Here is a 17,545-nt window from a genome sequence, read left to right as displayed (position 1 = left end):
TTGAGGTGGAAGAACTTTTAAATGGTATAATTTGAAAGTGGAGAGAATTTTGCAATCTTTTCTAGTTGTATAGCCCACCCTCAAAACCATAAATCTCTAACAAGCAGTGATCAGGATATTTCTCAATTACATAAAAGATTCATTACCCCTCAACAAAAGAAAGTTTTATAAAAATGAAAGTATATCCAGTGCTTCCTTAAATACACACTAAATATATACCATGATGAATGTTTGTATAGTACAGAAGTTGACAAACTGCAGCCTGTGAGTAAATCCAGTCTGTCACCTATTTTTGTAGACCCTGTGATCTCAAAATAGTTTTTACATTTTTAGATGGTTAAAAAAAGTCCAGAGAAGAATATTATTTCATGACACATGAAAATTATGTGAATTCAAATTCAGTGTTCATAAATATTTATTGGTACACAGCCAGACTCATTCATTTACATGTTGTCTATGACAATACAATGGCAGAGTTGAGTACCTGGAGCAGAGACTATATGGCCAGGAAGATTAAAATATTTACTATCTGCTCATTTAAGAAAATATTTGATGAACCCTGGTCTAGTACCTTGAGAATATGTTTTACAAACATGTTTTATAAAACTGTTTTACAGTTCTCTTACAGTATATCTGAAGGAAAATAACTGTCTGCCAGGCCTTAGCTGATTAGTAGCCTTGGAGGTAATGTAAACCCTGAAGATTTTCTGTTGATTACTGAACCAATGTAGGAATTTTTTTAAAAATGTGATTTCTATAGCTATGGATAGGTGCTTACATTCTACTAGTCCTCTTTTCAACTAAGAGCGTTCCGCTTTTATTATAATTGCATCCATGCAAATCCATGTGGATATGGTGACATAACATGTCAAGGAGTTCAAAGATCCACATTACCTTGACTGCTACTTTGATTTCTCCACTTCCAACTCCTAGGATGTCTACTGCTGTCCCTTCATACACTTCTCCAAAGGCTCCACTTCCCAATAAGAGACGTAGAGTCAGTTTTTCCCGGGGGAAGGCAGGAAGATTTTCAATCTCCTCTTGGGTTGGAAGAGTACTAGAAAATAACAATATTTTTGTTCTAACAAAATACATATGATTTACAAGTTTGTGTTGGTATCAATGTTTGCATTTTAGCAAGAAAAAGAAATCTCATGGCATTGCAGCACTGTGTATCCTATGCAACATAATGACATGGAATTTTGTGTTCCTATTACACTTTTCTATTCTACCATCTTTTACTGACAGAACATGTGTCCCCATTTCTAGCCTTCTTCATTTTGATAGAAACATGCATATGTGTGCATTGCCTCAAGATTTTTATTGTAGCTTTTCCTATCAAAGTTAGCAGTTATTGACTTCTTCAAACTGCCAATTTATGTAAATGCTATTGCAAATTAGGAATAAATGTGTCTGAGTCTATGAGCTTTCCTTTTAATTGTTTCACACACCTGATATCTTATGAACAACAAAATTTATTGTGACCACAAAAATCAACTCTATCATCACTAGATTAACTTTTAGAAAGTTAATCTTCTCACTTGGAATACTGTGAGAAAAAAAATCCTCTATATTACAAATGCTTTGAGTTTTTAATAGAGAACCTTGAATAGCAGATATGCGGAGTTTTTTCTCAAAGAAAAGTCACCTCTGAATGGCTGATTTATGTCACCTTTGTGTCTACTTCAAATCCTTTGTTTTTATATCTTGAATTATAAATCTCTAGAATCAAGACCTATGATATATTATTCCTTTTTGCATAGATCATAATATAGTATCTTATGCAATGAGACCCTTAAATATTTTCCTTAATTATGGTGACAACAGATGTACAAAACTCATTTTTCTTAAAGAGGTTTTTTTAGGCAATCACCATGCAACTTCTGAAACAGAGTCAGACTGACTTAACAGCCCATACACAAGGCCCTTGGAATTCCTCTTCCCTCGATTACTGCTTCCAATTAAACCAACCATGTTACCATCTACTCTCTCAAATATAGTGCTTATCTCATTCTTTATTTTTGAACTACATTATAAAACACTGGAAAACAATGTATTTTTCTGTATTTCCCTTACAGCAGCAGTCCCCAACCTTTTTGGAAATAGGGACCATTTTCATGGAAGACAATTTTTCCACAGACCTGGGAGGAGGGGATGGTTTTGGGATGATTCAAGCACATTACATTTACTGTTCACTTTATTTCTATTGTTTTTATATTGTAATATATAATGAAATGATTATACAACTCATCACAGTTTGGGGACCCCTGCCTTACAGGATAACTCCATAATCTGCCAACCATTCCAGGTCACATTTGAGAGTGGAAGGGAAGTTATTAGTAATTCTGTCAGAATAATAGGCACACACCAGGACTGCCCTGGGCAATGCAGGATACAGGGGCACTGTTGTCACTGCTGCCCACCCTTCGTCTAGGTGCTCCGCAATGATGGCCCAGGCTACGTACTGTATCGCATAGCAGGCATTAGCCAGGCCTACTCCAGCTGCCAGACCCTGTAACTCAGCCAACTCTTTGTCTTCGTTTACGAGAACTGCTAGACCTTCTTTAGGAGCTTTTTGATTCTTTAATCTTCCATGCCAGACTACAAAGAAAAAATGACATAATTTATAAAATAAAATATTGCTTCTTTTTTCCTTTAGGAAATGTCAAAAATGCATTTTAAATGTTTATAAATAAGCACACAATTGGTAGAACAGTTGCAGAGTAGAATTTTTTATAACTTGATTTAAAAATATGCCCATGATAGAAAAACTAATTAAATCCAGGCTTTAAAAAGCCATATAAAAGTACACAATTTATATACCACATGACTTTTCATCTCACTTCTTATAGTAAACAAATTAAAGTTTCTTAATATTAGAACTGATTTCTCAAACTGATTTCTCAAAACTGATTTCTCACCCATAAACCTGAGTCAGAATAAACCAAAACAAACGATATAATAATTATTAGTGAAACAAATTCATTTTTGAGTTCAGTCATATCCAGGTTATACTTCTCAGTAGACTTAAGGAAATGCTTTCAGTATGATGGCACATTTTTTTAAATGCATAGTATAAAAGCGTATATCCATTGTTGTTCATATTCACATACTCAAATACATAGAAAACTATTGGAATGAAGCTTACCAAATGTAGCAGTGCCCCACCCCCAGCTGTGGAATTATGAATGATTTGTATGTCTTCTTCATACAATTAGCAGGTATTTTTATAAAAGAAAGTGGTTTTTTAAGGTTAAAATACAATTATGTCAATAAGATCACCCATCTGTACTAGAATATTGGCTCAGAAGTTGAAAACAGCGAGGATGCTTTGAGAGATGATCATTACAATTCGAACTTTACTTCACAGTAGCTTCTGTACCCAAGAGGTCAGAGTTTTGTTCAAGTGAAATTCCATCTGAGGGACCACAAAGTGAAAGATTGAAATTACCTTTGCCAATGGAATTTTTCAAACTTGAAGTGCTGTCACCATTTCCTTTCATTTTTTTTTATTTCAGAGTTTTATGGGGGTACACACGTTTTGGTTACATAATTTGCTTTTATACATTTTTTAAAGCCCACCATAAGCCTCACATGCTCAGTGATGCTTTCTGAGACCTCTGCAACCTCTGCTGATTTCTCAAATATGAACTTAAAAGACCAATTGTGCCTTTTAGTGCTTCTTCTCTGTCATTGTCTTGTATATTTCATGTGAGATTGTATTTTACTGTTATTTAGCACATATTTTGCTATCATTTTACACAGGTATATTTTGCCTCCATCTTTAAATGGCAAGATCCTGAGGTCAGCAACTGTATTTTATTGCTTTACATTTCCCTCTACTCCTAGCACAAGGCTAATGTTGCACGTTAGATATGGCCACTCACTGAAGCAAAGGCTGCCAGTGCTTATTTTTAAAACTTTGTCTCAATTTTATAGTTACAAATATAACTGATGAGAGCCCTCAGCACAATACAAATTTTAAAATCATTGTTACTTTTCATTATTGTAATGACTCGATCTTTCCTCATGCACTCACACACTCTTATTAGCAAAACCACATGCACTGCTACTAAAAGCAAAGAACTGAATTAGCTTAGCTATACTCAAAAATCCATGAATTCCAAACAGAAGAAAGACCTTTAAGTCCTGAGAAAGTCAGATATCCATAGGATGTCTTGAAAGCACAATAGGTTGTCTGAAATTATTTCATGTTCATCCACTAGAGTGATGGGTTTAAACAATGGTGATATACAAGTAAGCTCGCAAAGGTCAGATGAAGAATTCTTCATGCAATGCTCCTTCTCAGTAGGAAAGCAGATAGTCAAGCCTATATGCCAACTGCCAAATGCACTGCAGTCATATGCGTAATTCTGGAGGGGCTGGCTTAGTGGCACAAACCTCAGCTGTGCAATACTTAGACTCTCTGGAACCACAGGTTAAAATCCTGGCAGGGTCAGCTGAAATTTTTAGCTTTCCAAGTTAGCTGAAGGAGTTCCACATATTATCTGGGTGGAATCTTTGAAAAGAAATCTCAAATCAAGTTTCAAAATGCATTCTGATAGCTTATAACTCCACTTAGTTTGGAGAAAGGATAAAGATTTAGAACACAGTGAAATATTGGCTTTCTTTATCCTGAGAGAGTTTAACTTTATGTTTGTAACTTTCCTTCAACTTTCCCTTATTTAAGAACAAAATAAGCTTCCTGGATACATGCTTAAGTGTTCTCTTCTGATAAGTACCATGCCTTTCTTATAATGCTTTGGTGTGTCAAGGATTCTTAATAGATAAGGGGACCATATATCTTATTACCCAAATCAGGACATTATGGAGACTGAAAAAAGTGCTATTAATATTTGTGCTGAAACAAGAATAAAGCAGAACGTACAATCACTATGATAACCCTACAGGCCCAATGTTTGACTATTCCTTTTGAGATTGTCACTGCATTTTCTCATCATTAAACTAAATCTTTAAAAAAAAAAGTACTTTTTAGGACTAGGATATTAGTATAAAATGAATAGTGGTAAGTAGCTAATTTCTATCTACTTAACCTATTCTTCTGCTCTCCTGGTCATTTATAAATGAGGAGGGACTTGAAATAAGCAGATCAAATGTCTGAAAGCAAGAGTAGATCCTACAAGCCAGAAATGGATCTTCTACAAAAGAGGCCCTGCTCATTCCAAACCAGGCTGTCTGCCTAGAAACCAAAACTAGTCTGACCAAAGATTGTCACTGGCCTCCCATTAATCCTACACTTTTTTCGTACCTAGGGTTATTTTTCTTTTACTTATTTCAAACTATAAGCTACAAAACACTTGTTATGCAGCCAATCATAAACAATAATGTTTCAAAGAAAGCTAAAAGTCTGTGCCCTTTCATGTAGTTTTAACTAAAGTATACCATGAAATGTACATTTTTCATTAAGTAGTTATAGCTACATCAGAAAAAAATTCACAGAAGTTAGTAGTTGTAAGAGTATAACCAAAGGTAACATTGTCAATTTTATGAACTTATTTAATCAGGTAATGTTTCATGTAGGAGATTAGATAAACTAAGAGATAAATTAATCAGTACAATCAAGTAAACAGTTTATTACCTACTTTTAAAATCTATGATACTTACCAAAAGTCAATGGGATTGTAACAATCAGAAGTATTCCAACTATAACAGTAAGTATAAAACTTGTTTCTGGTATCCCAAAACCATCTAATGATACAAATGAGAAAAAGAAATTGATACACAGAATAAAGCTAAGTAGTTTCAGTTATACTAGCACACACAGAGTGATAGGCCAGAGCTAGCTATTACTAGATTCTTGCAAGCCAGTTGTTAAACAGTTGGTAACTTGAAATCATACATGCAGAGAGTATTTATACCATGGAGAATCAAAATCAAGGTGTTTTTGCTTTTATTTTCCCAGAGAGCCAGTTTACCAACACACCATTGGAATATACCCACTCCACCTTCTACCTATAAATAACTGGGAGAACATGCATATCTTTTTAATGAATTTGGGACAAAGATATCTCAGTCTACATATATTAAATAGTTTGGATTTTTTAAATAATATCCTCAAACACATTTAATTTCATGGGTATTAAACTTAGGAATAGATACAGTACCTTCTCTTAGTAGTTTCAGTTGTGTAGAGGAAACAAACATGTAGGCCAGAGTTTGGCAAACTATGGCATGAGGGACAAATCTGGCTGCAGCCTGATTTTGTACCCACTGTCACACCCCTGCCATGAGCTAAGAATAAGTTTTACATTTTTAAAGTACTGTTTTTAAAAAGAAGAAAAGAAGAACACACCACAGAGATTGGATGTAGCCTACAAAACCTAAAATATTTACCATTTGGTTCTTTTCACAGAAAGTTTGCTAAGATCATATGTAGACAACTAACTATAATACAAATAATAATAATCTAACTTTTACATGGAATGTGCATGTGTAAAATGCAATAATTCACTTTGCCTAAGGAACATCATTGAAGCAGCACTATGGATTCATTTAAGTTATATCTTTAAAAGTGAGAAGAACTTCAATTGGCAGAAAATGAAAGAAAGGAAATCCCAGCTAACGGGCACAGGGTAGATGGTAGGGATGTGTATTCTAGGCTGAGGGAAGCACAAAGCCAAAGACCATGACATAAAAGCTTCTTACCAGACTTATATGGCCGCAGCATAGGGATAAAGATTGGCAAAGACTAACCACAATTGAAAAACAAATCACAGATGGCCTTACATGCCACACACAAGTTTGTAGTTGATTCTGAAGGCAATGAATGGAGGAACATTGTATTTCAGAGAAGGGTTAAGTACTCCAGCTTGTGCTTCAACTAGATCAACTGTCAGCAGTGTGATTAAGCCAAGAGCACAGGCAAGAAACAATACCTGAAATTAAGAAAGCCAGGGTGGAAATAGGAAGATGGGAACTCATGAGAGAGGAATTGAGATGGTAAAATTGATAGAATTTGGTGACTGAGTGGAAAAAAATCACAGATGGCACTGAGATTTCCAGCCTATATGATTAAAATCATAATGTATCACAAGTTCAAATAGAAATAGAAGAGACAGAATAGTTTTAGGCCTTGTGTGTAAGATGAGAGTAGCAGGAACATGATAATAAGGCTGTATAGATAGAGTCAGATCAGATTGTAAACAGCCTTGAAAGCCTAGTTAGGTGCATGGACTTGGTGTGGTAGGCATTAAGGAGTAGCTGATTATTACTGTGGAGAAAAATGATATGATGATAATGATGTTTTAGGAAGATCACATCAGAGGAATTGAATAGTTTGATAGTTTGGATGATAAGATATATAGTCACCATTTATCTATTACCAATGTTAAGAATGTACTGATCTTTATGACTGAACTTTTATGTAATAAGCTGGTGTGTAGATAGACATTGTAACATACCTCCAACTAATATAATATTCTCACTGATTCCACTATATTCACCAAACCCCAGATTATTTGCAGCTACTACTCTGAACTGAAATATTCCTTTCAGGTTTTTGGACTTCCATGTGCAAATGCCACTGCAGGATCCATTAAATGTCATTTTCCAACTTAAATTAGGGTCCTGTGAATCATTTGAAGTGAACTTTCTGCAAAAGAAACAGTAAGATAGTAAATAAAATATCATGACAATATATGTGTTATTTCTAGTTGCTCGTATATCATTCAAATGACAGAACTCCAGAGCATACTTTCACGCACATTGCCCTTGATCTCATACCTCTCACAGGATTTGGCTACAGAACACAGCATGGTTTTATAAAGAAATCCCAGTGATGCATGGAGCATGGAGCTAACCAACTCAGCCCACCAAGAAAGTTATGAATAATCAATGGCCAAGAGAAATCTGAAGATCTTTTTCCTACTAATTAGAATGTGTAAACTTTATTCAGAATCCCAAACTTATAAGACAGTTATTCTATAATTTATAACTAGGAAGTTTCAATTTTCTTAATTTTCAGTCCTGTATTTTTTGCCCTTTATTCATACATGTATGGATAAAATACAAATTATGAAATTGATAAAGAAGTAGTTGGAGTTCAGCTGCGAAAGTTATCATTGTATCTGAGATTCTAAGGTTCACTGCTTCCTTTTGTATTGACCTACATCCTACCTCAATGTCAATCCAACTGTCCTCCATATGAAACATGGAAAAAGCACAAGAGCTGGGTTCAAATGATATAACCGGAATGGCTTTTAACAGAATCACTGAAGGAAGGCAAGCTCAAGTTCTTCCAATTATGTCTTCTCTGACATTGAAAAACATTTCACTGACAAATTTTCAGATCGCAACAGTTTCAGGACTTGGTACCAACCCACAGTAAGCTTAGGGATATGTAGGAGAATCTTGTTCTGCTCCTGCTAACTGAGAGGTCATTCTGAAAGATCAACAAGGACAGTGAGGGCTGAGCCTCATGGGGGCAGGGAACAGGCAAAAACATGAGGGGTATGAGGGCAGCAGAGTTGGTCACAACTTTTCCCAGGAACTAAGGGTCCTAAAGTCCATCCTGAGTAAAGCATAGCATTTTTGTACATTTTGTGAAGTCTCATGTTACACATTGGCAATTTCCAAAGAACTTGGATCCCAGAGAAAGAGGCCCTTAAGAATTTGTGAAGTGGCTCTTCACAGTTATTGGCCATGAGGAAGAGAAGGAAGAATTCTGACATTGGTTCAGACCTTCCATTTATAACACACTGTACCAGTGCTTTGCATAATGTTTCAATTCACTGCATCTTCACAACAACCTGAAGAGGTAGATATTATCATCCCATTTTACAAGTGAGAAAACTTAAGTTCAAAAGGGGAAAGAGCAAAGGTTTAAACACGGTCTGTGTACTAGATTGAATGGTGTCCCCCCAAAATTTATGCCCACCCAAAATATGGGAATGTGGCCTTGTTTGGAAATAAAGTCTTGACAGATGTAATCGAGTTAAGATGAGGTCATACTAGTTTAGGGTGGGCCCTAATTCAATGACCAGTGCCCTTATCGGAAAAGAGAAATTTGGACACAAACACACCCAGGGAGAACAGCATGTGATGAAGAGGGTGGAGATTGGAGCAAAGTATCTATAAGCCAAGGAACACCAAAAATTGCCAGCAAATACCGGAAGCTAAGAAGAGGCAAGGAAGGATTCTTCCCTAGAACAGTCAGAAGGAGCATGGTCCTGCTACACCTTGATTTTAGACTTCTATCCTCTAGAACTGTAAGAATAAATTTCTGTTGTTCTAAGTCAGCCAGTTTGTGGTACTTTGTTCTGGCAGCCTCAGGAAACTAATAACATCTGTTCAACTCCCAAATTTGTATACTTTGCACTATCACTGCACTACACAGAGTCCAACTAGAGTGTCCTGACTAAAGAACTTACTTTGAGATACTGAAGTTACAACAATTCATTCTGTCATCTTATAGTCCATGTCCTGACAGTGGAGACCTGGGGCAAGGAGTATGGAAAGTATTTAGATGTAGTTACTTAAGTAACACTTAAGGTGTTACTGAGAGGAACACACTAAAGTGGTCCTAGCAAGAACCACAGTGTGGCCTGGTTGGTGAACACAATTACAGCCACAGACAACCAACACCATTCTGCAGGTCAGAATGTATCACTCTTCATGAAAAAATCATAACGGAAATTTCAAGAAAGTTTCAATTAGAAATACAGCCAAGAAAATTCTCTAGCATGAGCAGGAAAATTTTTTAAGGTTATGGGAATGCCAGAGCACGATGAAGCAAAAATAGATCTGAAGCTCAAGTTGCGAGGACTGTAATTATGGAAGTGACTTTTGTCCTTGGAGCTTCTTAAAAGATGGTTTCATAGTCCCATGAGGGACTTTGGAATTTGGAATTCTCCCCTCAAGTTGGCATGAAATAAGTCCTTCTGAGCCAGTTATGGTTCACCAAGCTCCCCATACTGGCCGGGTCTATGGATGTTCATCAGAGGCTGGTTTTCACTGATGGTGCATTTTCAGTACCTGGGAACACACTGCAAACTGTAATCTTTACAATGGATAGAGAATCTTGTGTGACCTATACACTTCAGACAATTTCAGACCTTGACCTAATTTTACATTATGAAAAATGCCTAGTTCATCTACAATTCTCACTAGAGAGCATTCATCTTGCTAAAACGAATTATCATCAGAAACTTACATGCTTACCTTTATCTAACATTAAATATCAGCTCAACTTCTTAAACAGAGTAGTTATTTAAGTAAATATTGGTTGCATGAGCCTATGATCAAATGATTTTCATAAAGTTTTGAAAGCAGTTACAGAGTTCTGAAAATGATGTGATCTGCCTTATAATTAGAGTGCCGAGACTGACCTCTAGGAATTGTACAAAGAATGTAGTGATGTGCACAAGGTCCTTAAACTAAGGATCCTTTGTGTTTATATATAAAGATACTTTAATATACATTGTTACTTTTGATCATCTTACAATCAACTGCTTAGCTCTTTGTAGTTTACAAAGCACTTTTGCAAACAGGCATACCTGATCTCAAGGATGTAGTACATAAGTCTATTTCCATTATCTTCAGCTTTTTCCCATTGTATTGAATTTTTACTCCCTTCTAATAATTTGGGAATTCCTGGTTTACTTGGAACTCCAGCTTTGGAAGGAAAAAAGAAAATACTGATTGACATGTTAGAAGTATAAATATTTGGCATTGACATATTTCTATATTACATGTTTATTAAGAGGAAAGACAATAGATTAAATGAGTATCTAAAGTTTTTATTATTAATGGATTACATGAATTAATGATAGGATTAACAATATATCTCTGTTTAACACAAAATAAGTGATAAATGCAAATAAAGAAGCTATCATAAGTTTTGGAGCATTTTCTCTCCATTTTTATAGGGACCAGCTTGAAGTTATAGTATATCTTTCAGAACACTAGTTAATTTAATGGACTTTTTAGATTTTTCATTTTTAGCATCTGGAATATAATAGCCACTTAATAAGCATTTTTTGAACACTCAGTAACACTATTTTCAAAATGTCAAAGCTAGACATAAAATCAGAATACTGAAAGGAGAAATAATTTTTCCCAGTTCAGGATCCTGTAAGACCAGGCCAGTATTACCTCATTACTGCCTGTGAGGTCTCCTAACTCTTCTCAATTTCTTCACATAAGCTCTAGAATAGTAATATACTGTTTTTAAAGAAGATTTTCAACCTCTAGGATCGGTGGAAAAAGTGATAAGAAAAGAATTGAGACACTTACAGGGTTTTCTGTGTGTTCAATATGTTAGTACTCACCTTTTGTCTTAAAGCTTTCTGGAAATGAGGTGCTATTTTCTCCTGTCACATAAACCACCACTACTCGGACATTATAGGAAGTATAAGGTTGCAGATCTGTAATGTTACAGACATAAGCAGGACCTTGGCTGCATGAAGCTTTAATGTGGTAAAACTCATTGTATTTCCACTAGAAAAAGAATTCTCAATTAAACATTTTTGTTTCTCTAAGAAAATCCTCTTAAAACAGAAAAATGTTTTAAGGCTTATAGCAAGTGATTAAAATTTAACATTTACCTTATATTAAAGAATAAAGACTTCTTTATGAATGTTTGTTTCCAAACATTATCCCATCACTTACAGCTGTTTTATTTTTTGTGACAATCTACAGCTGACTTAAATGACAGTTTAAGTTTAGAATAAACCCAAGGTAGCAAACGCACCTGTGACTATACATTATCAGGGAGGATTCAGAGCTATGACTTCTTGTTATCCCTAAGAGTAGATACCTGCATTAAATCAAGGTGGCTAAGAATGCAAATTCATTGAGGGACAATGATGGATAAAAACAATGAACTTTCAATTCCAGAGATTTGCTACTTTTATAATAATTATATTTTTATACGTTTTGTTTCCTTGAAGAAATCCACAGCAACTTACAAGCTAAAACATTTCTTTCCTCCTAACATCCTCTTCAGACATGTGACCAGATTCCTTATTTTTATACATAGGAAGCCCAGATCACTAAAAGAAGGAAAATTTTCCCCACCATCAGGCAGCTACTGAGTAGCAAGGTTAGAAGTTAAATACAGGAAATCTTGCTTTCATTCCACCTTAGATGTTGGGCTTCTAATTATAGGTATCTAAAACTTCTTTCCCTGTGACATTGCTTTTTAAAAATATGTGTATTTGGATTCTTAATATCATTATTTGAAAATAGTGATTTTTTTTTACTTAACATACAAATAAGAAAAAACAGAGGATGTGTCATTTTGTCAAGGGTTCTTAGTGTATTTTCCATGGTTGAGTTTCCTAAGAAGGCCATTTTCCATAAATAAACTTAATTTATAACTCCTTTTTCAACTGACACTCATCAGGTCACATCATTTCATTAGAAGGACACTTTATATTAGTTTTTTATTCCGTTAGGAATGATTCTCCATAGCACCTTCAGAAAGTAGACCACCAGGTACAAAAAGAAAGGGGGAAAAGGGAGTGGAGGGAATGAAAAAGAAGAAAATAGAAATGCTGAGGTCAGGGACATTGCCTGAACTAAAGTCATAAATGTATCAATCCCTGAGACATATAGCTTAATAAAACAGGTATATTGAATCCATAATATTTACCCTGAACCTTCAGAGAGAGAGAAAAAATTAATTCCTGGCTAAAAACATCTCAGCCCCCAAAGGTTAGTTAGGAATGTTTCGTTCAGTGGTAACTTAAAAGAAAGTCAGTATAGTCATGGTCTCACTATTTCTTTAAAAATGAAGTTGTCACCCAGGATGTTTTTAGAATTTATTATATAAGATATATTTTATGGTCTTATACTTTTTAGATAACAACTATGAAAATATGGAACACTAAATATCAAGTTGATAAAACCAAAGGCCATAGTTTGATTGGGCTTTTTCCATTGAGCATATTTCTGATGACTTGTTGCCTATTTAAAAAAAATGGTCACCTGCCTCCTTAATGATTTGGTATAGAAACTACTTTAATAGTCTAGGTGACCTAACATTCCATACTATCCAGAAATTATCAGGGGTCCTTCGAATGTTGGGGAGGTGTTTGACCAAGGGCACTGCTGGAAAACTGTAGAATATTGACCTCACTGAAGCAACGAATGTCTGGGCAGACCACCAACTTAGCCACAGGCTATCCCAGTAAATCACAGGGTGTCAGAACTTTCCATTTGTCAGAGGCCAACAAGTGCAGGGGTGAAGGCTACCACAGAGAGATTTTCAAATTATTTGGGTGGAGTGTGAGGGGGAAGTGACTTATGATGTCTGAGAGTCTGAAACTTCAGAGATTTTGGGTTCTGGAAGGGATTTTCCTGGAAAGATGGGGGAAAACACAATTTTAATGGATTTCCATAAAAAAATGTACAGAAGCAAAATTACTTTTTTCTCCTCGATCTTAAGTTGAATATGTTCTTCTATACACTGTTTTGTTTTTTTATATCTATGGAATGTAAGATCTAGATAGAGACTTAGCCCTATGTTCTATTATAATTCCCTCATTTCCAGATAAGGAAATTTTGACAGAAAAGACAGATTGAAAGTTTATTATTTTCTTCTTCTTTTCTTTCTAAAAAAAATTAATTAAAAAAACATATACTCCCCCCCCCCCATTATCCACCCCTTAGAGTGTCAGTATGGGGCTATGAGATCATTCCCAGTTATCCTGTCATTATGAGGGTAGGTGCAAATTGTTTAAAAGAGACAGCGCTTTCTGACTAGATGTCACCCATCGACCCTCAGCCTCTTACTGTACTCATCAGTTAGTACTCATAGGTGGTCACACACGGAATAACAACTATATCTTGCACTTTCAGCTTCATAATTTTCTAAATGGTCTGTCTGGAACCTATGTTGAGCAAGCACAAAAACAGAGGAAGGTTGCACACAAAAAAGTATCACATGAAAGTCATGAACACTGGACTAGGAGGTTCCTGTCTGCTGTCCTCCCCAAACTCTGAGGAGTGGGATGGGTGACTTAATGACTCCTATTCCTTCCATGGACAGCACCCCAGCAGGACTGCTGTAGGGGTGAGTCAGCCCTGGGATTCTTCTCTGTGTCTGGCTGGTGAGATCCAGCTCTTCATGGGTTCTGTTTGCTTTCTCAGCAGTGAAATGAGAGGCTAGACCATCATCATCTGTAAGGTCCTTTTCCATTTCATTTCTTTGATAGAGGCAATAAACTTTATATCCCTCTCCTTGACTTTAGACTGAGCTATTATACATTAAGCTTACTTAAATAAATGTCCCAAAAAGGGCAGTTCTCCAATTTTTCCAATTTAACTGCATTTTTATAAGGTGACCATTTTTTTTAAATAGGTAACAAATCATCAGAAACATGCTCAATGGAAAAAGCCCAATCAAGCTATGGCCTTTTGTTTTATCAACTTGATATTTAGTCTTCCACATTTTCATAGTTGTTATCTAAAAAGTATAAGACCATAAAATATACCTTATATAATAAATTCTAAAAACATCCTGGATGACAACTTCATTTTTAAAGAAATAGTGAGACCATGACTATACTGACTTTCTTTTAAGTTACCACTGAACAAAACATTCCTAACCAATCTTTGCAAATGTGTACGTATACATAGGCCCTAGTCCATTCTAAGTGTTATCACTATAAAAGTCGATGTCAACTTTCCCTATCAGTAAAGTAATGAGATTAACTGATACCTTAAAATTCAATGGGTATTTTTATATTGGTTAAAGCATGAAGAATGCTAGATGAAGAACTATTTGAAGTTTATAAGCCAACATCAAACTACTTTAGAATAAGCTGGTTTTACATTTTACTTCTCTCCTGTCACTGCACAGCCCTATAATGGTTGGAAGGACACTCCTAAATAAGGTCTTGGCTTTTTGTTTGTTCATTTCCTTCATTCTTTTTTCCCTAGAAAACACCAAATTGCTATGGACTATAAACCAGACAACCATGTTAACATCTAAACAGGTAAAATATTATGAAATCAACACCCTATAATTTATACCCTTTTACATGGAGCCTTTTAAAAGCAAATGAATTTTCCTGGGAATGCTTTCCATCAGAAATTAAAATTGCATAATTTACTGCTTCTACATGACAAACCTAAATCAATGAATGTTGTCAAATATATTGTTTGTTTATATACAAGAATGCTCTAAACATATGAAAAAGCCTTCCCATTTATTCTATATCATAAAATAAAGATTTGCATAAGAAGTCTACCTTCTGGAGTTCAAACCAGAATCTGATCAGGTTAACATTAGATGGAGCCTTCCAATGTAATTGCAAACTGGTGTTCTCTGGAACCAAGGCATAAGGCTTCTCTGGTGTGCCAAATGTTTCCACAGTAACAGGATGACTCTCAGCACACCACATTTCTTCAGAGTGGCAGGCCAAAACCTTTTTGTAAAAGAAGAACAATTGCTTAACCTTTTCAGAACCTTGCCCTTGAAAATGGCAATAAAGGGTGTCCAACATACTCACTGTACCTTTAACATATATAGATTTCCACCAGACAGCCTAGTAACAAGGAGAGTGAGTCTTCCATTTGGAAATTCACTTTGTCTTAGAGGAGTCTCAGGAATTAGGGCCAGGTGCAAAATTGCCAGCTGGTAGCGGACTGATTCTTTAGGTCCATTTGGCTTGGGAGACTCTCTCCAGGATATAATGAGGCTGGTGTCTGACCGCACGGTTGTGTTAATGAGCCAGACTGCCTCTGGTACTGAAATAAAATAGCAAGGAATGATAAGGGATGTTGCAACAGTGCTGAAAGCCGGGAAGAAGTAATTGAGTCTTGGTTGAGGAATAATCATATCATGTGAGCAGAATGACTAACAGACGTTCAGAAGGAAAGCCAGCGTCTTATATAATGGTAAGTTAACAGGCTGCTGAAAGGCTCTTGCTTATTTTTGCTTAATAACCAAATCATTCTCTGACTCTAGCTCAAGGATACGGCCAATGATGAAAAACCCAATTCAGGTGAGTGTGGTGAATACTATCAGAGAGATCTGAAAGAAATGGCATCACCTCATAATAATTGCCTCCTCCTAGAACATGTTTTTAGTTTCTAGACTTATTTTCTTTAACGCAGTAATGTTATAAAACTTTCAATCTCAGTGGCCTCAGTAAAATTCACGAAGAAAAAAAGCTTGGCTTCCCTACAGCTCACCACATGTGCAGAGACCTTTGAGCATATGGAAAAAGAGTGACACTGTGTGGTGAGATCAAAGAATGTGTTCCTTGGTCAAACAGTATTGATTTTGATGTTTCACCTTCTAGTTGCTTCCATTTTGATGGAATATTATGAGTCATCTTCAGAAGTTAGAATATGGAACAGGTCATATTTTTCTACAAATACATTTTTCTTATTAAACTTAAAAAAATCTCACATAAGACTACTTAGCATCCAGATAAAAAAACAAATATGGACATAGACATAACACATATCACAATATTCCACTCTAGAAACCCGCACCAAGGCCATAACTCACCTCCACTTTTAGTTTTTCCCCAAATCTCTTTTCCCAGAGGTAAATGTTCCAAAGAATCTGAATAATAATTCTTTACAGCTATCTGTATCATATATGTTGAAAATGGTTGTAATTCTTCAATAAGGGCTATACTGTCCTGAAATTCCTGTAATTAAATTTTTAAATCAATATCTCATTCTTACATTTGATACAAATAAGTAAAAATTATGTAATCAAAGAGAAAAAAGTTAAAGACTCAAAAAGGTTAATTTATTTTAAATTCTAGGTTATTGATGGTAATACCACTGTCCTAATCTACCCACACCTCAGAAGTTTAATAAATCCAAGAATGAATGTCAAATGATTGGCAGCCCTCAGTCAATTTTGTGGCATAACTCATTTCACATAAGAAGCTAAATTTCTAGAAGACACTATTTCATTAAAATTGCAGTAGAAATTCAGCAAGTTGGTATTGTAAAGATGTTGCACATAAATGAATACAACAAAATATTAAGTTATATTATCTAATCATTCTGGGAAATAAAGCTTAAGAGAATAAAAAGACTTTCCTTAGACCAGTGGTTCTCCACTTGGTTGTGCTTTAGAATTATCGAGGAAGTTTTAAGAAAATACTATGCCCGGATTCTACCCCCAGAGATTCTGATCTACCGTATTTCCCCGAAAATAAGACAGGGTCTTATATTTATATTTCCTCAAGAAGACACGCTAGGGCTTATTTTCAGGGGATGTGTTATTTTCCCTTCAAAGCCTCAGCTTGCAGCAGCACAGGATAGCCAGGACCTGACAGGGGGAGCCAACCTTGTTGGTGGGGCTGCCCCACCTTTCCAGTCACCTCTGGGATAGTAGCTGTCACCATGGGGCAGATGAGAAGGGCTGCTCATCCTCTTTACCTCCCCGAGACGAAATGCATGGATTGTGCAGATACACTGTGTAGCCACGCCCATCACTAGGTCTTATTTTCGGGGCAGAGCTTATATTGCACAAATGCTTAGAAATCCTGCTAGGGCTTATTTTATGGGTAGGTATTATTTTCGGGGAAACACGGTAGTTATCTGGGGTGAA

General features: G+C 35.7%; 1 protein-coding gene across 1 annotated transcript in view; it reads right to left on the bottom strand.

The window, feature by feature from the left end:
- ROS1 (ROS proto-oncogene 1, receptor tyrosine kinase) overlaps window positions 1-17,545 on the bottom strand; it is a 112,753-nt gene that overhangs the window by 20,930 nt on the left and 74,278 nt on the right. The window contains 9 exon segments of the mRNA XM_076003030.1: window positions 895-1,057; window positions 2,466-2,601; window positions 5,626-5,709; window positions 7,422-7,612; window positions 10,515-10,632; window positions 11,289-11,457; window positions 15,216-15,392; window positions 15,482-15,714; window positions 16,484-16,628. Of these exon segments, the coding sequence (XP_075859145.1) occupies window positions 895-1,057; window positions 2,466-2,601; window positions 5,626-5,709; window positions 7,422-7,612; window positions 10,515-10,632; window positions 11,289-11,457; window positions 15,216-15,392; window positions 15,482-15,714; window positions 16,484-16,628 (1,416 nt within the window).

Source organism: Microcebus murinus, chromosome 5 (genome assembly GCF_040939455.1).
Source record: "Microcebus murinus isolate Inina chromosome 5, M.murinus_Inina_mat1.0, whole genome shotgun sequence".
NCBI lineage: Eukaryota > Metazoa > Chordata > Mammalia > Primates > Cheirogaleidae > Microcebus > Microcebus murinus.
This window is presented reverse-complemented; position numbering and strand designations above follow the sequence as displayed.